The sequence below is a fragment of the Cryptomeria japonica genome, chromosome 11 (assembly GCF_030272615.1).
Source record: "Cryptomeria japonica chromosome 11, Sugi_1.0, whole genome shotgun sequence".
In the NCBI taxonomy this organism is placed as follows: domain Eukaryota; kingdom Viridiplantae; phylum Streptophyta; class Pinopsida; order Cupressales; family Cupressaceae; genus Cryptomeria; species Cryptomeria japonica.
The window spans coordinates 592,953,520-592,977,895 of record NC_081415.1 but is presented as its reverse complement, the minus strand read 5'-3'; the positions used below and the strand labels follow the sequence as shown (position 1 = coordinate 592,977,895).

Genomic DNA, 24,376 nt, shown 5'->3' with positions numbered 1-24,376 from the left:
CCAATGAGAATGAATGTTGAGCAAAGTTCTTAATGAACTTCCGGTAATATCCTATATGTCCCAAGTAGGACTTTACTCTTGTCACGTCAATGGGCGACTCCATCTCCACAATTACCCGTACCTTATCAGGATCAGTTTTTAATCTAGCCTTGCAAACAATGTGGCCCAGCAGCTTCCCTTGTGGCACCATAAATCTACATTTCTTCGGATTCAAGGCCAGCCTGGCCCTCCGGCATCTCTCCATGCATTCCCACAGTGCAACCAAGTGAGTTCTTCGCTACTAAAAATAGACCAGTCATCCAAGAAGGCCTTAAAGTTTCCCATAGACATTTTGTCGAAGATGTGGAGAACTATCCTCTAAAATGTTGTCGGAGCATTGCACAAACCGAACAGCATTCGGTTGTACGCATATACTCCATCCTCCACCACAAAGGTGGTCTTTAACTTGTCCTCCTCAACTATCGAAATTTGATTGCATCCCGAGAAGCCGTCCAGAAATGAGTATATTTCATGGCCAGCCACCTCCTCCAGGATGTTGTCTGTGAAAGGTATAGGGAATGGATCCTTGATGGTGACAACGTTAAGGCACCTAAAATCAACGCAGATGAGGATTTCGTTGGCCTCCTTCAGCGAGATTACGATCGTGTTGTGCATTGCACACACTCCCTGTCGCCGACAAGGTCCCCCTCTCTTAGTTTTCAGCCTTCGTCCTGTTAAGTTCTGCGCGGAGAGTCTCGCGTCATTTTTTTTGAATGCCCAAAATCAGTCCAAGAGAGATCTGGTCATAGCGTAAGCCTGGGAATCTGCAAGGTGAGTTTAACGCTTAAATTGAAAACTGTTCAATTATCGCTTCTTGGCCGATTTTCACCAAATCTGAGGGCAAAATTTAGAAGTTTGAAAAAGCTCCAAAAAGCCCGAACTTTGGCAATGAAGGAAAACTTTAAAATATCGAAAGGTTTGCAAAGTGCCTATTTCGCCCAAAGCGCCGAAATTCGCACCAAAGGGTAAAACGCGAAATTTTAAAAAGTTTGCAAAGGAGCGATAAAACCCAAAGTCGGCGCACCAAAGGGCAAAAACGTTGAAAGTTAAAGGCCTTGCAAAACACGCATTTTGCCCGAAATTGGGCAAAGCAACCGGAAAGTTAAAATTTGCAAAAGCCTCGGCAACTTGCAAAAGCCTCGTATTTGCCGAACTTCGGCGATATAAGGTAAAATTTAAAAAGTGTTTTAAAAGGTTAAAAACTTTAAAAATCGCGAAACTCCCCAATTTCAGCGATATGGAGTGAAATGCAAAAAGTGTTTAAAACTTGGCAAAAATCCCAAACTCCCAAACTCTGGCGATATAGAGTGAAATGTGAAACATTAAACTTGCAAAAAATCGTAAAACTCCCGAATTTCGACAATATGGTGAAAAGGGTTTTAAAAAGTTACAGTTTGCAAAGAATCGTTGCAACCCGAAAATCGCCAGTTTTAACATTCGCAAAATGGAGGTTTTACCCCAAAATAGGGAAGGGCATCATTCTTTTTATATAAAATCGCGAGCTATGCATTTTATCTTTTTTTCCGAAAACGCAAAACATAAGATAGGGGGGCACTTTTGCAAGCTTGTAAAGATTGGTCTTTTTTCCCACAAATCAAGCAGAAAGGAGAATCACGGAATAGTTGAAGGGCGTTAGGCTTCATGAGTTTGCAAAAAATCACTCCAGTCCGAAGGTCGCCTAGCAAGGAGAATTTCGCAAAACTTGGTGGAAGGGTGTTTTAACATTCGCATTTTATGCCTTCCACCCCGAAAATCGGCAAACGCGTGAAAGTCACAAGTTGGGGAAGGCGTTAGAACTCTTCGAAAAGTGAGAAGGCACTGGTTAATCCGATTTTCGCGTGATAGGGTTTTATCTCAAGGTTTCCAAAGCCCTCCCAACCAAAACTTGAGTTAAGGAAAAGTAGAAAGGCGTTACACTTTGCAAAATCGCCCAAGTCTCCGAAATTTCAAGAATCACACTTTGCAGAACATCATTTTTGGTCGAAGATCATCTCGCGTTGGGCAGTCCGCCAGGTAGGATTCGATTCTCTCCTTCACATCGTTAATTTATGCAGAATTGGTCATGATTTTTGAAAGTATCAAGCGTAGCATGCAATAACAAAACCGGCTAGGAAAATTGACCGTTGAAATAAAATTCAAACTCAGAGAAATATTAATTTTTAAAAAAAAACTAAACTTAGGCCAAACTCTTTTCCAAGTACAAAATTGGCAGTCGGTAAAACATTTGAGCCCTAAGTCGCAAAATTGAGCATTTGCCCGTGCCGTCGTGATTGGTCAGAAGTGGCACTGTTGGAACCCCTCCAAGCAACAAATTTTAAACAGAACCAGCTTAGTTTCCTGTTTCATAGCATTTCATGTCCAAATTAATCAGGGTCTTTTGTTGAGGCATCGTACTTTCTTCATTTTGGTTTTCCATTGATCCTTATGTGCTAACGTTATCCTCTTTTGACTAACCTGTTTGTTTCCTTCATCTCATCTCGTAATCTGTGTCCGTTTGTGCAGGATAGATGCCTAAATCTGCGCTAGAATCCTCAAAAACGCCTGGTGCAGCCGGAACATCTCGAGCTTCTAAATCAAACATCCCCCGCAAAGGCGAGAAGATGAAATACCAGTACCAGAGAGGAAGACTGAGGGAGTCAAAGGTCCAAAGCATATGGGAAAATGAAGGCAATACTGACTTGGGCCACATAGACATTCAGGACTTCCGAGACCGGGTATATTCCCCTAATGCCTATGGCAGGCCTAGGCAGATGATGGAAAGTGGTATTGCCCAAGCGGCAGGATTTCCTCCATCAGTGCAGAATTATGAGCTAGTAGTTGAGGCTGCCCGACATTATCAGCCAGAGACCAGATTAGTGGTTCTGGAGAATATGGTCCTAGCTGACTTCACACCTGAGGCCATTGGCGACGCATTCGACATCCCGTTCCCAGATAACCCCATTGCGACAACCATAGATGAAGCACAAGTGGCATATGACATGAACCCTGCTAAATGCAGGACATTGGTAAACGAGGAATGGTATAAGGAGAGAAGGCCTCCGAGTATTAGAATTGGGAAAAAGACCCCCAGAAGTGACTTTCACAATTAGCATGGAGATATGGTCACTTTGCTCAGCCAGGTTATGGGACTCCCCCAGTCTAACTTCTTTGAAGAATGGATGTTCTACTTTATGGAGCAGGTCTTTGCTGGGAAATCCAAGTTCGACTGGGCCCAAATCATCAGTGATAATATCCATACCCGGTTGGTCGAACTTGAAGAGAAAAAGCACTTCACCATGACCTCTTACCTAGTTTATATGTTCGCCCGACACCAGCCACTGACAGGGTTAATCAAGAAGGGTGAAATCGGGAACGGGCCCAATCAAGTAAAGGTGTACGACTGCTATTCTCAACTACATTACCATGACATAGCTCAGAGGGAAAAGAACAACCCTTCTTATGCAATTGGTCAGTATGAGCATGTCAATGACGCCTTCACAATGCGCCTAGTTAGGCTGATGCAGGCGGGATTGCACATAAGGCTCTCAGAGCAAGCTACCATTTTGGTACAAAGGTACGGGGCTTGGTTTATTCAGTTCCCTAGGTTCTATATCCGGATAGCCGGCTTTGAAGGAGCTCCGTTCTGACTTCCACACTATCCAACAGACAAAGTAATTCTTTTGGAAGTTGCAAGGCAAGCACATCCAACGGGCAGCTTACTCAGAGACAAGAAGCAGTCCAGATTCGCCTTCCCTATGATTTTGGGTAACCTCGATGTGCATTTAAAGAATGCAGCGCATGTCGATGAGTCACTTGCTGAATTAGCATCTTATGGCCTACAGGAACCTTTCCCAAGGAAATGTTTTGATCATGACAATTTGGCAAAAAGAGCCTATGGCAGGCGTTACAGAGCAAAGGAATCAATTGAAGACTATTGGAAGAATTGTTCTGATGACTATGAGCTCCGACAGCATGAATATTCAAGGTTAAGTGTTGCAGCAAATGCGACTTTATGATACCGTCGGGTCCTGGATCAAGTGACAGATTCTGGAAATTGCTTGCACGTTCGGGAGTTTGAAGCAGTAAGGCACCTCTTGTCGGGCATTGATTGGTCTCTGGATCCAATTACTGATTTTGAAGCAGTTATGGCAGCCCTGGGAAGGTACACCGATCATTGGTTACACCAACAGATTAAGAGACTAACCCATGAGGGAGTTCAATTCACATACCATATGATGGGTAGTCTTGATTCTCAGTCCTCGGAAGATGAGGGAACCTCAAGTGCACCAAAGGAGGAGGTTGAGAAACCCGAAAAAAGGAAGAAAGCCAGAGCTAATAGAGGGACTCGAACGTCAAAAAGGACTAGAAGGGAAAAGATCCCTATTAGAAGAGCAGAAGTCACTTCATCATCCAAGGACCCCAGTTCCGATGATGATGTAGTTGAACTTGATTATATACCTGCTCCGCCTTCCCAGAGCGATGATGATGCATTCGAGGCTGATAATCCTCTGGCACAAAATGAGCTAAATGCAAAGGTGAGAATCATTGATTCTAGTGAACCTGAAAATCAAGTTGAGGAAGGAGAAATTCCGTCCAATCAAGAGGTTGATGTTCATGAACTCACCCAGGGGAGTCGACATGAGTTGCAACTGCATAGTACTGGCAAAGATGACACCACCGTCGAAGGAGAACGAAAGGCGGATGAGACCAACGAGCCCGATAGAACTGAGGAGCAAACATCACATGGGGATACCCGACAATTGTTCAGTGAGGTAGGGGAGAACTCAGCTATAAACAAAGGATTGGATACTGCCTCTGCTCCTCCTATGACAAACCAATTGCAGATATGCAATGAACCAACTGAAACCTCTGAGCAGAGTGGAAACTTGGCCAAAACATCCAAGCAGACCATACCTCAAGACTGGTTAGTTGCTCGTGTACAGCGGAAGGCAGCCACCAAGCCACCTATCGACTTGGAGGATATTTTCTCTCGCCTAGGGGAAACAAAGTCCAATGGGAAGAAAAAGCCTAAGACCTACTCCCAAATCACCAAGGATGAGCAGAGGAACCGCACCATCCATATCGCTACCCCGCCTGTCGATAAGCCAGTAGATCAAATTGCGTTGGCCGATTATAGCATTACAACCATCCGGATAGGGTGAGCCACCAAAGAACAAGAAAGGGAGGAGTTCAAGGACTCTGTGCAAAATATGCTCAGGCAACTCGACGAGATAACTGCTGAGAGAAACATGTACCGAGTTCGTGCTGAGCAGGCTGAGGGGTACGTTGATCACTTGCTGAGACCGTTGCATCATGCCCCTGAATCCCATGTTCCCCCATCAGCATTGGCGCAAAGGACTACAACAGAGTTCAAAGGAGTATGGGATACCGCCAAGGCTGTCAAGGAATGGATTTGAGACATTAAGGAAAGGGGAGAGCTAATCATTGAAAATGTAAAGGAAATGGCCCACCACCGAGAGACCATTTTGGTCAAATTGTTCGAGGTAAAGAGGGAATGCCTCAGGGTTCATGAGGTCGTTGCTGCAACTCTTCCCCTCATGCGGGCTCTTTTCTGGACCCATGCGCAAATTCCTACATTGTCCACCATCCTAGATCCCTATGACATCAGCATTTTTAAGGAATGGTATTGGACCGCCACCATGAAGAGTGAAACAAACGATACCATTAATAAAGAGCAGGCGGAATGCGAGGAAATCTTGAAAGACATGAGGGACCTTGGTGGGAGGATCCTCCGATCAATGGTTTTGGGCTGGAAAAATAGTTTGTCCGATGACCTAGTGCAGCCGGACTGGGAGGATAGATTGAGAATGGATAAGGTCGCCTATTCCACGGAGGACCTGGATTTTGCCAGTAGATTGCACTTAGATATTTTGTGTTTTGAAGCTCATCGATCCGACTGGAAGGATGGGTTAAAGCATGTAGATCGTCATTTGGAGGGCATGCAATATAAAATACGCCAGCCTCTTATGCCTCAGTTCATGGTGTTGTTCCAGCTATGCATCAGATTTCAAGAATATGTTCGGGCAGAACGTGCGGCAAGTCGGGATCTCTGGAAAGAATATTTGCACGCCGAGGATGAATTTCTAGAAAAGGGGTCTACAGCAGAAAAGGAAAAAGTGCCTTCATAAAGTGCAGAATTCTTTTAAAATCTAAAAAGCACTTTTTGGCCATAAAGTCCATTTCTAACTGCCAAGTCAATTGTAAATCTTGGGCTTCGTGCATGTGCACTTTTTGAGCTACTTTTTGGCAGTTATTAATTGCCTTTTTAGGTAGTTATTATTTTTCCTTGGGTCGTTGTTGATATTTTGCCTCCTATTTATGGGCATGGGTACTCTGTTGTACGGATGAATCTGGGCCACTTGTTTTGTTTTAATCTTGGCCATTCATCTGAGTTTTGAAACTCTATTTAAAGGGGTTGGTTTTCCCTTATTTTTGTAAGAAGTCTAAGATTGTTGCTGAAACTCTGACGAAATTCATGCAGAATTAATGGAAATTAAAGTTGTTTCATTTCTTTGTGAGTGCATGGTCTCCTTCACCATTTAATATTCTTGTTATGCCTTTTGTTTTCAGATAGTATTTTTAGGATAATATTTGATAGAAACATTGGTGTTCATACCATTAAGGATTGGTTGATTGTCACTCCCCCTACATGGTTAGTCTGAACCCATTTGTGTGCTTAGTTCAGTTGTTAAACATCAAGTGAATGGACATCAAATTCTGCATTTATGTTTAGTAGCATGAAAATTCAGCTCCCTTTCAAGATTGCACTAAATTTTACAACATTGTGCTTTATTAGCTGATAATGTTAAATCTGGTTTTTTTTAGGTTTCTGTCTATTTTCCTGAATATGTTATCTTAGATAAATTAATCAGATATTCTCTATCTCTTTTCCCCTTTCCTTTTCCCCCTTTTTTTATCAAGAAGAAACTATACAGTCAAGTTGAGATAATATCAATCCAGGTGAAATCAAATGATATAGGACTGTTAAACTTTAGGGAACTCGCTCGAAGCCGTCCGTCTAACCTTAAGTCCCCTTTGTGTTTCCAGCAAAACACATCAAACCGCTAAGCTATCCTACTGTCAAGACCTGACAACCGAAACATTGAGGTAATCCCCATTGATCAATTAAAAAACAGCACTAGGGATTTCCTTATTTCAAGAGAGGATAGGATTCTTAGTATTCTATTCTGCGTTGGCCGGATGGAACCGTAGTAATGCGATTTCAGACACGTCAACAGATCAGCGAGACCCACTCACTTGTCTCCACCCGAAACATGATGTCGGCCTCCAGCATTCGTTCGATTTCTTCGTTCACCTTAGCCGCATAGTTTTTATTCATGTGGTACGGCCTCTTCCGTACTGGCTGGGCTCTAGGGACCAATGATATCCAATGGACACATAGTTCGGGCAGGACTCCTTTCAGATCTTTGTAGGTCCAAGCGAACACGTCCTTGTATTCCACAAAAATTTTGAAGGTTGTCGCCTTCAGCACGGGATTCCAATCGTCTCCCACCAAGATATTTCAAGGGGTTGCAGCATCCCCTGGGTTCGTCTCCTTCAGGGTGGGGTCTCCGTACCGCATCGGTTTGTCCTTTGCAAACTCGTACGCTGGAACGTCATTCACTCTGGCATCTCCCTCCTTATACTCCTTGTATTCTAGTGGGAACTCATCTTTCTCGCCCGACTCCTCTTCAATTTGCAGCATATGGCACGCAGGATGGAAGACTTCATAGTCCTCCATCTGCCAGTGGAATGGCCCATTCAACGAGCCTACCTCATCATCAGAGCAGTCTTCTAATTCCAGGACACCTTCGTTGTTCGGCTCCTTTTTTAATCTCATCCACCCCGGAATCCCCATCGGAGTCTGAATATGAAGAAGAGGCCATTTCTTCACTCACCATCTGTGTTCAGAGGTCGATGATAAATTTTCGGCCCCCACTCTCCATGGAGAGCGTGTTCCTCTTCCAATTGTGATTTACATTGGCTTTAATCAGCCAACCACTTCCAAGGATTGCGTCATAGCCCTTTTTCTTCAAGGGGATCACCACAAAGTCGAGAACAAAGGGCTAAGTGTCAATCGTCCCCTGTTGAGCCGTGAGTGTCCGGATGGGTTTGATACCGTGTTGGTCGGCACCCACCAGGTTGAAGGTCGGCGGCCATAGTGTTGGCTTGCCCAATTTCCGCCAAGTCTCCTCGGGAAGTACATTCACCCCCGACTCTCTGTCTATGATGGTGTCGATGAGGATAGTACCCAATATCCCCATTTCCACCACTGTCGGGTGTCTCCCGTTGTTCACCGCCAACAGCATGGGGTCAGCCGAGGGGCTGATCGGCACCTCTGTGTGAAGTGTTGTTGTACGGATCAACACTTCTATGGCATTAGTGATGGCTTCTCTTAATCTGGGCATGATGTTGAGGAGGTCCTGGAGTTTGATGGGTACCTCGATCTACAACACTTGTCAAAGGATGTTCCGTTCGGATTCAGCATGTGTACTTGTCGAGGTTTCTCGGGGCTCCTTCCTCATTTCCCAATCAATATCGGCCTTGGCTGCTCGTACTCGTTCCTTCTCTATACAGGGGTCAGGATAAGTAGCCTTCTTCGTTTGTGCTCTAGTGATGGCGAACGTCTCCCTTTCATTGGACTTTTCAATTGTTAACAAATTTATTCCAAACTTCAGGCAACTCCCGTCGTCGTGATCTCCTGGCCCGCACCACTGACACATATGCTAAGGGGTGTCTCCCTTGGGACAATCGCGTGCATAGTGTCCCCATTCATTACAGGCTCAACACTGGATCATCGGGCGGCATTTTGCATCATACTGCACTCGACAGGTTGCTATTGTTGTTATTTTTTCCTCCTCGTCTATTGCTTTTGTACCCGTCGGAAGTTGTGGTATTGGCTGATTGCTATGGGTTAGTAGTTGTCGCGGTTGTGGAAGGTTGCTCCTGAGTCAGAAGCACTTGGGCGCTTCTTGTTTTCATATTGTACGGGCACTCCTTGGTGGAGTGTCCCAGTAGTTGACAAATGTCACGGAAAGCTTTCTTCGAATACGTACCTTTAGTGTGACCTTCCTCCTTGCAATCTTTGCACCACAAGTCCCCTTCGTTCTTACTATTGCTTCCCTTCATTGCTTTGAATTCTCTCATCATCCTATGCATGTCCTTTTCTCTCCTGGTCTCGTCACCTCTAAATGATGTGTACGGCTCTACCGTACTCTCGTCGCCAATCTCCTCCAACATGAGGGAAAGGTCCTGTTGTGACCTTTTCACACATCGCCCCATTGCTAACGGGGACCCCCTCTTTGTCGGCTTTCTGCGTTGTTAGGTTAGGGTTTTGGCTGCTTAGTGGGCAATTTTGCGTTTCTCGTGCCTTAGTCTCGAAGTTTTGAACATGCCTAGTGTCATCTAGGGTTTTTGAAGTTATAGGATCACGTTGCAAACGTTGATATTTTTAATGATCCTAAGTTTTGTCCGAGTGTAGACCTATTGAGCGTTAACGTGTTTTTAAACATGCACATCAGTGATTTTAAAGTGCCAAGGTATTCACAGACCTTTTGGAGTTGTTTTCTCGCTCCTAAGGTATTATTTAAATTGATTTTGCACTTTATTCCAATATTTTCCTAGCGTTTTGCTCATATTTTTGGAAAATTAGCCTAAGTCTAGTCTAAATTTAATGTTTTTAAGTGATTTTGAGTGATTAAAATGATAAAATTCCAAGGGAAATTCATATTCCAAGGGTTAAAGTGTCAAATTCCATGCTACAGGTGCTTTTCCCCTCACATTCCAGACTACCCAACCCATTCCCCCACTCAAAATCCACACTACACATGGGTTTCCCCTGAAATCCATACTGGCTACTATTTTCCCCCACTGTTTATCCATACCCAAATCGATTTTCCCCTAGGAGTGCTAAAATTTGGCTAAGTGTCAGGATTTATCCAAACTGCCATCGATTTTCCACCAGGAGTGCGGAGTGGAGTGCGGACTGAAGTGCGGACAACATTGAGGATGATTCCATGCCTGGGTCGATTTTCCAACAGGATTTTTGTGACAAGTGTGGATTTTTGTCCGGATTTCCATCCAGACAGAGGTTGATTTTCCCCTGAGAGCTTTTTTGTAAGGATTTTTGTCCGGATTTTCATCCAGACTGAGGTCGAAATTCCACCAGGGAGTATTTTTGCAAGTTAAGTGAGTTTGGAGTGTGGATTTTTCAATCCAGACTGCCATCGATTTTCCCCTGGAGAGTTTTATGTGCGGTTTTGATGAATTTATACATGGATTTTTATCCAAGCTAGGATCGATTTTCCCTTGGAGGCTTATTTTGGATTTAATTTGCAATATTTCAATAAATAAGCCCCATTTTTAATTGCTTTTAAATAATTATTAATGATTATTTAAAATTTAAAAGCAAAATTTAATAACTTGCAATAATCATTTAATATTTGAACCTTCTAGAAGCAGGTTAGGTTTTCACCAAGCAAGTGTTTTATCCCACATTGCTTGTGTGGTCAAAGTAAGAGGTAAAAGCAAGTATAAGAGAGGAGCCTTAGCATTATTTTATTATAAAATTTGCCAGGTGTCTCCATGAAAGCGATTTTTTCTCCAAGTTGGGTGAATTTTAGCAAGTGATTGAAGTAAAGTGTTGGGTTGAGGATTCTTTCCTCCTCTATTTTTTCCAGCTTGCTGATCTATTCCCCTTTGCTGCCATTAAAGACCAGTTCTAGAATTTTGATTTTTGCTAAGTTTGGCGATTTTTCCAAATTTGGCATTTTTTGGTGAAAGTTGGCGATTTTTCCAAATTTGGCATTTTTTGGTGAAAGTTGGCGATTTTATGTTTGGAGACTTGGGCGATATTTTCCTCCATTATTTGCTTGTTGTCCAGACCTCCATTGTTGCAGATCAAAGCTGCCATTAATAACATTTTTCAGAATTTCACCTTGGTGCCATAGCTGGAAAAATTCGATTTTTACTAAGGAAGGCAATTTTTTGCGTTTGGGGTATCGAATCCCAACTTGGGCGATTTTCCAGATTGCTGCCATCCTTGCCATTGCAGATCTAAGCTGCCATTGACAACATTTTCAGAATTCCACTTTGGCGCCATAGTTGGGAAAATTTCGGTTTTAGTTTGGAGAGTGGTTTGGTGCCACATTTTGGTGATTTTCATGCATTCTTGGTGGCTGTCATCATTTCCAGCCTGCTGATTCGCTTCAGATCTGAGGTTTGCTTCAGATTTTGACCTCCATTAATGGCTGCCATTAATTTTCAGACTTAAGTTTTTATTGCCTAGCCAATTCCGACTTAGGCGATTTGCATTTGGAGGTGTTTTGTGGAGTTTTCTGTGCATTTTCAGAGCCATCTTATCGCTGTTGCAGGTCTGAAAACTCCATTGTTAAGCGGTTGTCTTCAGAAATTTTCATTTCCAGCCACCTAACCATTTTGGCGATTTTTCTTGGAGATGATTCCTTAGCCATTTTTCATCATTTTCAAGGATTTTTAACTACTTTGCAAGGTACTGGTAAGTCTGAAGTATTCAATTTTCAGACTTGTCCTCAGAAATTATTTTTTTACCAACCACACTTACATTCTTGAATATGATTGTTTTGATCATTAGAACTGATTTTTATCGAGTTTATGCACATTTTTTAAGATTACAACATGTTTTAAAAAGTCTGATTTTCAAATTGTCTTCAGAATTGTTGACCTCCATTGTTGACTGCAAAAGGTGTCTTCAGACATACATTGTGCGAAAACACAACCTTTCACACCTTTCCTTAGTCATCATTTGTCCAGTATACTCCTTTGCATTTTAGCTTGCATATTTTCTAAACATAAGGAGGTATTCGTGAATTTTATGAAAGGCTCCCATGCCTTAGTGTTGTCACACTTTGAACTTAATTGTTAAAATTTACCAAGTGTATGGATTATTTTCCTGACTCCATGCTTTAAATTAGCTAAATCTTTAGAAAGTCAGGAATTTTATTAAGAGTATTATTTATTTTCCTAAGTCTAACTTCGAGCTTCGTACAGGTGCGATGTCAAAGTCTGGATATAAGGAAAGGAAAGAACTATTGAAGATGCTGTAGACTGGATTTTATCCAGAGCTTAAGATTTCATCTAGATGGAAGCAAATCACTGATACAAACGTGCATTTCCTAGACTTCGACCAGATGCAGCGACGGATGTTCAGAGTCGGAGATCAAGTTCCTTCCCCAGCATATGCGAACATTATGAAGAGTGGCATTTTCCATGCCGCTGGATTTCCACAGTCCATACAATGCAGTGAGCTTATCCTGGAGTGTGCACGATGTTACGATCCGCTCACAAGAATGATTAAGACTCCTAGGGGCGTTGTCATCGCCTACCTTGCTGAGGATGCTATTGTAGAGGTGTTCGGAATTCCACGCGGAACAGACATGAAGGATGTGAACAAAGAGGATTATGCAAAAAGATACACGAAGAAGATGGGTGTATGCAAGAATTTAATTAACAAAGAGTGGATGATTGAGCCTAGGTCTCATCATTGTAAGGCTCCCAAGACACTCATGTGCATAGATTTTAAGAAGGAATATATTGATTTGATATTCCTACTCAACAGAGTGTTGGGGATGCCGCGGGGAGCAATATTTGATGGATGGATGTTCTACTTCATCCAGGATTGTCTTAGAGGAACACTAGTGAATTGGTCCAAGATTATAAGTGACAACCTGGATTTTCAGCTGAGGAATGTAGAGCAATCCAAGTCATTCGCCATGACTTCTTACCTAGTCTACCTGCTTGCACGGTTTGTTTCATACAGAGGATTAATATGCAAAGGTGAAGTCGGGAATGGGCAAGGACAGTTCAAGAGTTATGAATGCTACCCCCAGCTGAGCATGCATAGAATTGAAGACTATAAGAGAGTGAATGATGCATTCACTATGTACATCACACGGATGCTGCAAGGCGGAATCCAGAGAAGATTGTCCAAGGAGGCAACAGAGTTAATAGAAAAATATGGATCGTGATATATACAGTTTCCCACTTTCACATACCTGAGGATTCATGGGTTTCAATCTGAACCCTATAGACTTCCTAGGTATCCAATTGACAGAATGATATTGTTGGAAGTGGTAAGACAGCTTCTAGAGTTCGATGTTATCCAGAGAGAGAAGCACAGGACAAGAATGACATTCCCTATTTCAGTTGGGAAGACATCAGAGGTTTGTCAGTCCGCCATAGCCGCCAGCACTGCGAGTGAGGAGCTTGCATTCTATCAATTTGCTACATATAAGAAGAGAGAAAGATTTGATCCAGACAAGAAGGTCGGAAATATTAGAGGAGAGAAGTTCACTCACAAGATTGACATAGAAGATTATTGGGCTAACCTGATGGACAAGCAAGCAGTGAAGAGAAGAATGTGGTCCAGAATGTCAATGGATTTCATGAGGAAGTGTGGACTTTTCCTCATTCCTGATCAGGTATTAGATGATAGAGATCATACACATCCACAGTATGAGAGTGAAATAAAGAAGTATTGCCTTATCGGTCAGTGTCAGAAGAGATTGACCTGAATATATTGATGAGAGAGGTCTTGAATCTCTCCCGCCTATGGGTGGATATACAGATGAATAAGTTAGTTGACATGGGTGTTCCCTTCACTTATGAAAGGATGAAGCTGGAAGAGTCTACTTTTGAGGATGATCAGAGGACTATCAGTGGTGTCAGGATTCATGCAGACGAAGAGAGTCAAGCTCCCAAGAGAAGGAAGAACACGCCAGGAGAAGTCAAGACCAGAGGGAAGAAGATTGAGGAGGTGAAGAAGAAACATAAGGCTATCATCCCTTCACCCCCTCCCAGTGTCTCATCAATCGAAGTGATTGAAGTAACAGAACAGAATAAGGAGACTCAGCAGTGTTCGAACACAGTGATACTACCAGAGAATATTCAAGAGTTCCATGCCACAACGACATCTGCACCTCCTGATGAGAATAATGATCAGCCGGAATCCCCTACTGTCCTTTTCGAAGTTAGTTTGGGAAATGAGGTATATGATTGGACCAAGAATAATCCTGATCATGATGATGATGTTATCTCGGCATTGAAAAAGCTTGATCAAGAAATATGTCTCGATGATGGTATGGAGATGGCCGCTATTCCTGAATGGCTTATGAGAAGTATGGAGAAAAGTAAACAAATGATATAGGTACAGCCTATTGATGATATTGATGACTACCTAGCTAGGAGTGCTAAGGAGAAGGAGCCCAAGAGAGCAGAGATTTTGTCGCACATAGCTAGAGATGAGACAGGAATGCAGATTGTGCAGATTGTTGTTCCTATTGCAAGCGTGACAGCGGACATTGCTACTTCTATGGATTTCCAGATCACTTCAATTGCCCTTGGTCGTACATCCAGAAAACAGGAATTCCAGGAGATTGGTGAAAACCTATAGGCAATCGATGCGAGGTTAGGCAGAGAGGTTGCGAAGAAAGAAAGGTACAGAGAAGAGAATATCAGACTTAGAGAGTATATTGCAGGGACAAGGCATGGAAATCCCACCCTTATTTCCCCTATTGCAGTTGACCATGGAATACATTCACACTGTGAGGTAGCGAGAGGTACACATTCGGAGGTGGAAAAGTGGATTGAGAGCACAAGAAAGCACTCAGTTTGTCCATGCATATGATAGGACAACAAGGCTTGTATTCAAAATCCAGTATTTGGAGGGAGTTTGGGAAGAATTCCGACCTATCCAAGAGATGACTATTCCACGCCTCCACACTTTGAAGAAGATTCCTAATTACACCTTGGTCAACAAGAACATTGCGCATAGTGGAGATAGATACGATTTCCATGGCTGGTATTGTTCACTAGCCGTGAAGAAATCAACTTATGAGAATGCCCAGACGAGTTGTATGGAGATGGAAGGATTAATTCAAGACATTCAGATGAGGATCCTTGCCTCGATTGAGGAATTATTGGGTGTTGATGTTAGTGATGCTAGTGGTTTACACTTAGCCGAATTAAGAGACAAGATGAAATTTATGTATTTTTGCCAGTTGGACTCTTTGAAGAAGAGTCAGATAGATGACTTGGTCTCTTTGTTGATTCATGTTCATAGTTCGCAGAAGCTCATGCCAGAATGGGAGAACACTTTGAATGCTTGCTCGGATTCACTTGACGTGATTGATTTACAGCAGGATACCTTGCCTAGCATTTCCATGGAGGAGTTAGATTCAGTATTGGCTAGATTATTGGAGTATGCTAGGAGAGAGAGAGATGCAGGGAGGAATCTTCTAGAAGATTCCCTATTTGATGACTAGGTATCTTTTCATTGGGCCATATGTTGGTGGCACCATTTTTATGTAACCCTAATTAGGGCAATTCTAAGGTTTTGTTGGCATGATCTCGACCATTGATCTTAGATCAATTTGGGCCGTCCATTTTGTAAGAGACTATATATGTCTCCTTGTCTCTCATTTGTAAGAGAGAGTTTTTGTAGAATTGTTGGTATATGGTACAGCTATTTGAATCCTAATCATTGTTCAATTGTAGGTGATTTTGCTCTTCAAGTGTTGTATTTGCATTCATGGTTCTCAATTCCTCCAAGTTAGATTAGAATTTAGATTAGAATTTATTTTCATGTATGATTGAGTGAAAGATTTGTTGAATTCATTTGTGTGGAATCCTTAATCCATACCACTAGCCTCTTGCCGATGGTAAGTGCGCCTTGTGTGGTCAACTGGACTTTAAGTAAGCTTAACTTCAACTATTACTCGTCCCTTGACAAGCATCAACTTGGATGGTGTCAACGTTTGATGGTGATAGCCTAAAAATCTTTAAGTATACCTTAGAGGATTGCACTAAGCTTGTGTCAATACCTGATTGTGAGACCTTGCCTGGTTTGATTCCATTGAATCCATTCATCATTTCCTGCATTCCTAGGCTTAGAATAGATTTCCTAAACCCTATTCCTTTTGTCCCTTTTTTAGTAAGAAGTAAATCCAAAGCCATATTGATAAATCTTAAGTTATCCGCACCTATTCCGCATCATTCATGATAATCCAAACATTTGCGTAAGTCCCCAAGTGAACACAGCAATTCACATCAACCATTGAGTTACCCACTCGTCAAGACCTGACATGTAGAAACCTTGGAATCATTTTAGTTGATCTCATTCTTAGCATCTGAGGTGATTTTGTTCAAGAGAGGGTAAATTATTCTATCAATACAGAAACTTGACCCTCGCCAATGGAGCCATCATTGCCATTCCCTCCACTTCCTTCCTCGGCAATTTTCATCAACTGTCTCCTTCGTTCGGCTTGTTGCTCCAACCTTAGCGCCCTCACTGCTACCTCGAGCCCATCTTCCTCTTGTCCCTTCGGTACATGATTTTTGTCTTTGTTCAACGTCACGGGCAACAATTCCTGCGTTCCGTTGAGTGGAAGGTTCGTCGGCGGCCTTCATCACGTTCGTCCTCCTCCTGTCAACTCCTCTCTTCGAATTGTTGTAAAATTTGTTGCTGACGGTTCTCACGGTAGGTTTCCTCCAAGCGAGTTTGTAGGGCAAGAAATGCTTGTGCCAACAAGCTAGGCAGGTTATTCATCAACCAGTTCACCGCCAGACTTACACCAAGGGCACTCCACATGACGCTCTCATGGACGTCCCCCTCTGTGGCTTCCCTTCGTACGTAAGTTTCAATTGATGCTTGTAAGATGCAGGTGAAGTCCCTTGTCAATGCCCTCTCGCCTTCGAACAACTCCTCTGGCTCTTCCTCGGGATTGCTACTTGTCCCCTCGCTCAATGGTTGTCCCATTATCGTCGTGCCATGTAGTATACTCCCGTCATTCCTAGGTTTAACTTGGCAACAACGCCAGATGTTTTGCCCTTGTGGGGTGTGTGCATTCAGTGCATAACAGTACAGAGATATAGGAAATGTAGCAATACACAAAGATGCAAGTAACAAGAAATCATATGTCTGTATTCATTGATTCAAAAATGCCAGTACATTTAAAACATAGTTTCCTAAAGCAATATCCACGTCCTGAAATAGAGACCCAAGTACATATATATAGGTGGCGGTACAAGTTGCTCGATGCCAACTGTCGGCAACCGTCCGGTAACCACCGACCCTTAACAAACTTAACATTCTAATTACGATATGACATAATCACCTGACAACACCCATTACAAGAAGATACTAAACAAGAAAATATCTTGAGACAGCATGCTTTTACATACTTTGACTTAGTAGCATCATTCTAGCCCCCATGGGCCATGCTAGCAAATTACCAATCATATTAGCATTCAATATAGCAGAAGCCAGGAACTACTCACAGTTAATGGCAAGTAATCACCACCCAATCATCTACTTATGCCAGGTCCAACCAGCATACCCAAGTAATTGGAAGCCTAGTCCACACCTAGTCAAACTCAAGTTGAGTCAGTTGACCCGGAAAAATTTTGTCGTCAAAGGAAAAATAAACACATGTTAAATGCATGTGATTGGAAAAACAAGCAGATTTTTGTAGTGTTTTTCCATAATGGCAGCAGATTTTTGGCTATAAAGTCCTCACATTTCATTTTCTGGTCATCTTTTCACCGTCAAACTGCAGGCAGACAAATCAGACTTCCCCAAGCGTACATAAACACGAAAACAGATATTTTGTGGTCATCAAACTAAGGTATGATAGAGTGCCTTCTGCATTGCTCCTTCAAACCCTTGTTTCCCGTATATTTCAGCTATAACATGACAGAGATGAGGTTTTCATTGAAAAATTCCAAACTTTTTAAACCCTAACTCTAAAGCATAATGTCGCAAACCTTAATCCTAAACTATAATCCCAGATTTTAGGATTAAGGTTAGTGTAATTTAATTTTTAAAGAAGATGTTGCCTTTTTTTATAACCTTAACACATAAATTATTTTTTTATATTTAGAGAAGTTTTTCTGTTTTCTACAGTTTATTAAACGTTCGGTTAATCTTTTTTTTTAAATCTACTAGAGGCTTCTAGAGTTAGTTTTTTTTTTTTAACTAAACCTAAAGGCTGTTATTACATCACAACTTTTTTATAGTAGGGAGAAGACTTCAACTATCCTACCACCATAGAAATGGATTGCTGAAGCCACCAACTAGACCTTCATCATGGACATGAACATTCCCTGCAATCACCAACCATATCAGCTGCAGCACCAAAGACCTAAAAAGATAGGAGTGCAATGTATACATAGCATAAACATTATATCCAAGTCTGCAAGACCATGTCAGCAAATGCGGAGGAACGCAGAGCATTCTTCCAGACACACATCAATACATACTTCTGCACCAACTTGTTTTATCAAACTTCCAAGGACCAGTGTCCTGGAGACATCTTCCCAAGCATTTGCAAATACAATATTTGGCATTTCAACTATCCTTTAGGATTTGAAAGATTAGCAACCTGCCATGTTCCCTTGTTTATTATAATCCAACTCAATTTAATATATTCTATCAACTGCCTACAAATATTACCCTCCTTTCACACCTGATCTATTGATAATTTTAGGAAACTCATTTTCAGGATTGTCTTCACCTTCAATATTAATGATGTCAGTCTCCAAAGAAAACTCAAGGAAACATCCTGGAAAATTGTCAGCAAAAAGGAATTCCTCAAATGACCTAGGAAAAGTTGTCTTTATTATTGTATTGCACATTTATAATTCAGATAAAATAAAAACGAACACTAGTACTAGGCTCATGCTCCTTTTCCAGCTCAATGAATGTGGAATCACCCTGAATTGCCTCATCACAAGAAATAATAGGGAAGCATTTTGCATACAATTTTCTAAAGCCACCCAATGAAGAAGAGATGGGATGTTTAAGTTGCGGGTTGCGTATGGAAGGCTAGACAAAGAAGCATGCCTTTCCCCACATATTCAATTATCTTGCTATGGACCAGAATTTTGTACATACATCTGCTGCATTTGCAAGTGTTTTGCTATCTACATCTACAAGTTCTAGAACATCTACTTTCTAATCTCTATTTCATACTAGAAGTTAAAGATTACTCTCAAAATGCAATTGTTTCATATTTCATTACTTTTTATAGAAAAGCTCCAACATAGAGAAGATTTAACCATTTTTCAAAACACATTTACGGCTTCCTGGGTAATCTAACTTGGAGTTATACACGTGAGATGCCACTTCATATTCAATCTTGGATTTAAAGTCTATATAGAGAAACAATTATGCAGTGAAAGTGCAACTCTTCTAGATGGTGTTAATCTATATGACGCATTCCTAGCCCTTAAAGCGCTGATATACCACGATTCCGTTAATTCTGATGTCAACATATTTGTGAGACACTGTTTTAATTTCCACTCAAAATTATGTGATTTCCATGATATTTGGCCTAGTTGACTGTCATTATATCTGTGTTTTTAACTTACAAAAACTATTGATCACCAAATCCTGTTCCTTCACCATAGAACTTATAGTTTCTACATACTGATAATTCTCTAGGGTAACTATATATGCTGATAATTTCTTTGTAGTTTATGTTATGGCATTAACAGATATCTTATGGCTTTGTTATATATGGTATCTAGATAATGTAAGGTATCTTTGTATTAGGCTTCCACTATTGTCTATGTTTTATATTATGATATTGCTATCAGGATTCAACTGTGTAGTTTTCGAGTCAAACTCATTGACCCATGTTTCATGAGTAGTGCTTCACAAGAACCCATCTCTCACGAGGATGAAGCAATAATTGTTTTTTGTGCTTAGCATTTGTCCTTAGTACATTTCAGTATTGAAAACCTGAAAATCGTCAGGCTTTCTATTCTCTTTCACACAAAATGCTCTTCGGTTGATTCACAGAGTCACAAAGTTCAAAAATAAACTTTTTATGATAGCATTTGTTGAGTAATTGAAGCACTTCCGCTAATTTATTGTGTAATATTCAATTCTCTACAACAATCTACCACTACCTCCAAATAGAGGCTTAAGATTTAGTTGGAACACTTTGGGCCAAATTCTATGCTGTTCAAGCTTCCATGAAGGATTTAATAGAGACTTATTTTTACCTTGTAAAATTGGTTCTATCATCAACAATTCTTTTATAAAATGCAAAAGCCATATAAACAAGTAAATGAATAATGTCCTGTACAATACCATCTTTGTGAACTTCCTCAACAGAATTGCATTAAATAAATCAAATCAGAATACTGAATTATTTAGGCCCATTATGACTGCTCTTTGAATAGACCATTGTTTTTTGCACTCTGGATCAATTGTACTTCATGTACAAGACATGTCTTTGGAGAAGATAGGGAACTCACATATTAACAAAATAATAAACCATCCAACCATTTGCATCTTAGGTGACTTCTCTATCCTTGCTACAAGACATGCTTCCTCAATTTGATTGCATAAGGTGCATCAGATACTGTTTAGGAATAAGCCACAACTGATTTTATTAGAACAATCCAAAGTGCTATGTTCAAAACAGTGAAAAAAATAAGCAGAAACCCAGCAGTATTATCTGTCATGATGGTTTCAGTCCATGCAATTTCTTTGAATTTGCTTTGCAGTGTCATTAACAAATGTTATTTAATATTTGTTCCCAGCACATATTTAATTTCATTATATAAGAGAGGAAGATTAACAACCATTGGCCCTGTTCCACTTGCATTAGTTTCAAGAACTAAAGATACATCTTTTTATCAAAAATTTGTTGCACATTACTATTCCTCAAGCCATCTTCCAAATGCTGGTCCAATCTCACTGGGACAATATTTATGAAATCAAAAGCATTAAATTAATGGCCTGACTGTATCCTCAGGAAAATTACTAGAGTGTGTATGCCATTCCTGTTTATACTATCATCAATTTCTTTTCCTATAGATAGTGCACTTCCATTTACTTGGTTTTTGAAAAAACCAACTTTTTAAAAGGATCAAATGTACTGGGCATACTCTACAGATTGTACTTGAATTTTTGAATATCCAATTTAAACATGCATGAACATGATCTTAACAACAAAATGCATGGATCAAGTGGTTACACCTCAAGGAATATTGTTACAAACCACCCATCATATATCGATAGGGATGAGTCCAAGGCCTTGTATGTGTATGACGAAACCTCATTTGGAAGTTTGATCCTCCAAGGAAATCCTGTACCAGGGGCCAAACACTTTGTGCAACAAAATATGGACATTATAAATACACTTAAAGATAATCTACACCAAGCACAACACCAACAAAAGATAGATGCTGATTGGAGAAGGACAGAAAGAACATTTGAAGTTGAGGACTTGGTTTTTATAAGGTTACCACCCTATAAGAATTCTTCAATCAAGATGAGTGGCGACAAGAAGCTTAAACATAGATTTTGTGGACCATACAAGATTTTGAGAAGGATAAGAGAGGTTGCCTATGAGTTGGAACTACCGGCAAATAGTGGGATCCACAATATCTTTCATGTGTCTCGACTCAAAAAGGTGCTAGTACATCATGTTACTCCATGTTTAGAATTACCCCCGCTCAATGATGAAGGCAAGTTAATTTTGGAGCCTGAAACCGTTCTTGATATGCAAAAAACAGATTGAGGAATAAGTCCATTCCTAAGTATCTGGTCAAATGGAAGGATCTATGTATAGAAGATGCTACTTAGGAAGGAGCTGAGATCTTTCATAATCCAAATTTAAAATTGCTCTAGGACAAACAATCTCGGGAAGTGCAGACTGTCATGTCCCCGCCATGATACATCTTCCACCCATCCTTAAAGAGAATTAAGGGCTCCAATCAATGTATATTGCCTGTTCTGCAAACCAGAACTCTGCAACAATTTTGTCAAGAAACCATATGACATCTAAGATCATCTGTGATCGTTTTTACAATGATACAAAAAAAAGCTCTGCAAATATTCAAAACTATGTCTTCATCTCAACTATTTTTTTTCTCACAGAAAATAATGATGTATTTGTGCTGAAGTTATCCTCCCATGCAACCAGGCTTTAAACCTGCTGGGCAATTGTATCAGATTCTGATACCACTGCAGCTGAATTAGATATAAAATAAAATAAGAGGGATTATTTTATTATTCATGAATAAGATTATCCAATTTTGATCATTTTACGGTTACCATTCACATGGTGAGCACTATGTTCCTATGTTATAATGACCAGGCAGACTAATGGCCAAAAACCGGCATGTCATCTGGATTCCACACAAATTGATAATTTTTCCGTCCTCCAACTGTCTTGTTTTCCTCAGGATAGAGGCCCTTAAGTTTTATTGCTGTCTTCCAAATAGAGTACTTAAGTTACCATTCAGAGAACAGCTTCTCTAGTTCTAAATTTCATCCATGCTTCTGTGAGGAGATTTATTTCTAAGGCCCCTTGTTATTCACTTTCTTGCACTTCATCCAAAACAAATAAGATAACCTAACAGCTCTCTAATCTGTAGTCTCAGACAGCTGCATAAGCACAAACCAAATAAACTAAAATTAAAAGAGCGTCTAGATTGAATATTCATCTAAATGTAGAATGAGTTGTTCTGAATAAGTACCTGAGCATTTGGTTAAGATGATCGTATGTGCGCAACTTATCACAACTTTTGAACTGTATGTTTAATCAATAGGCATTAAACAGTGTTCCACTGAGTTTCCTGACTGGGGGACGCGGGGGTGGAGATGGACTGAGGGCCTCAATTTGGGGACGGCGAGGGGACAGACACAGAGCGGTGGTGGGGGACTGGTGCTGATATAAAAATAGAGGTGAATTGAAATCTTCAAGGCAAAATCTACAATATAACATCTTTGTGAGTGCCCCACGAAAAGCCAACTAGTTTTCACGAAGTTAAAGGATGCAATAAGTATGAAATGACATGTGAGATATAGCAAACGACCCAGCGGCATCCACTGCAGACATGGCGGACGTGGCGGAAGTGGTGGTGCTATGGGGGAACGTTTCCCCCAAGTCCCCAAGTCTCGGAAATGTCCCCCTACAAGGGATGTGGATTTTTATGGGGGGGACGCGTCCCCGTGGAACATTCATCATGTATAGGTCATAATTATTATTATTTCTCCAAGTGGGGCTAAAACGAAACAAAAGAGAAAATTCATTGAATTCTGCTTTGTTGTTACTTTTTGGAACCCAACCTCAAGGCTCCATTAATTGGTCAACAAGAAAAATTACTTAAGTCAATGTACTATCTCCAGTTGAAGTCCAGTCCTCAATTATTAAAGATCTCGCCCTTTTGAATTAAGTCAATGTACTGTCTCCATTTGAAGTCCACTCCTCAATTTATAGGCAGGCAGCAGTAGTTGCTGATGAGGAGAGTGGACTGTGGCCAATGCTTCCAGGTCAGCATTTTGTACTACATAGTTTTAACTCCAATGCACCTCTTAATTGACTTCAATTTATTCATATGCTGATGGGATATAAATGAATGGCAACACAACATTTAGAGAAGCTACGTCCATGTCAAGCTACAGTTTCAGGTTTCAATCATCTCAAATTTGACTTGTTTACAGGATATATCCTTTGCTTAATAGTAGTATAAATGGGCATAAGCGCGTAATTTCCTTTCGATTATGCAGTATCCTCATCAAAAATATCGGAACTCTAATCCACATCTAATGTTAGGTAATAATATTTTGTTTCTAATACCAACTGCAAAAGTACTACTTAAGAATCAAGTATCTTGTGAGCAGTAGGAAATATTATCCTTGCATATATCTTTCATTCCTGAAAATAACTGCCTAAATATTAACATATTGATGCATATTGGTGAAACAGAAATATAAGCCAATAAAGCATACCTTCTGTACTTTCTTGTCTTCCGAGGTCAAAACAGAAACAGCTTGAGCAATGCAGGCACTTTGAAGAATAATAGAGCTATCTGATGACACTCTTTGTACAGGGTCCTTAAGTATATACTGAGCTAGAGAGGTGGTCACACCAGTGTATGTATTACTTAAAACAACTGTTTGTGGATTTCCAGACATATGAGATCTCAATGATTTCATATTTTCAACAGAATATCCCTCCAGAATACTGTTTAGGCCATCAATAACCTGAAATTTTCAAAGAATTAGATTGAAAAATAATTATATTAATGTTCATGAATGACCATTTTCAGTCACAGAGACTCAAAAGCAAAGCAAGTTACATTAGCCAATAAAGAATGTAAGATTGACAACCAAAGTCAAGTCAGAGCGCTTTCTAAATAAGGCAAATTATATTGATGAAAAAAACTTTCACAAACTTCTCAACACACAACTGTGGGTCTATTTATGAAGATATTACAATTACACATAGAGCAATAAATGTCAGATCTGAACTACAGCAACAGTAAATAAACTTTTACCCGC

General features: G+C 40.7%; 1 protein-coding gene across 1 annotated transcript in view; it reads right to left on the bottom strand.

Annotated features, from left to right (window-relative positions):
• Window positions 1-24,376, bottom strand: part of LOC131076330 (ATP-dependent RNA helicase DBP3) — a 120,553-nt gene that overhangs the window by 55,664 nt on the left and 40,513 nt on the right. The window contains exon 5 of the mRNA XM_058013469.2: window positions 23,825-24,079. Within this exon, the coding sequence (XP_057869452.1) occupies window positions 23,825-24,079 (255 nt within the window). The remainder of the gene's footprint in view (window positions 1-23,824; window positions 24,080-24,376) is intronic.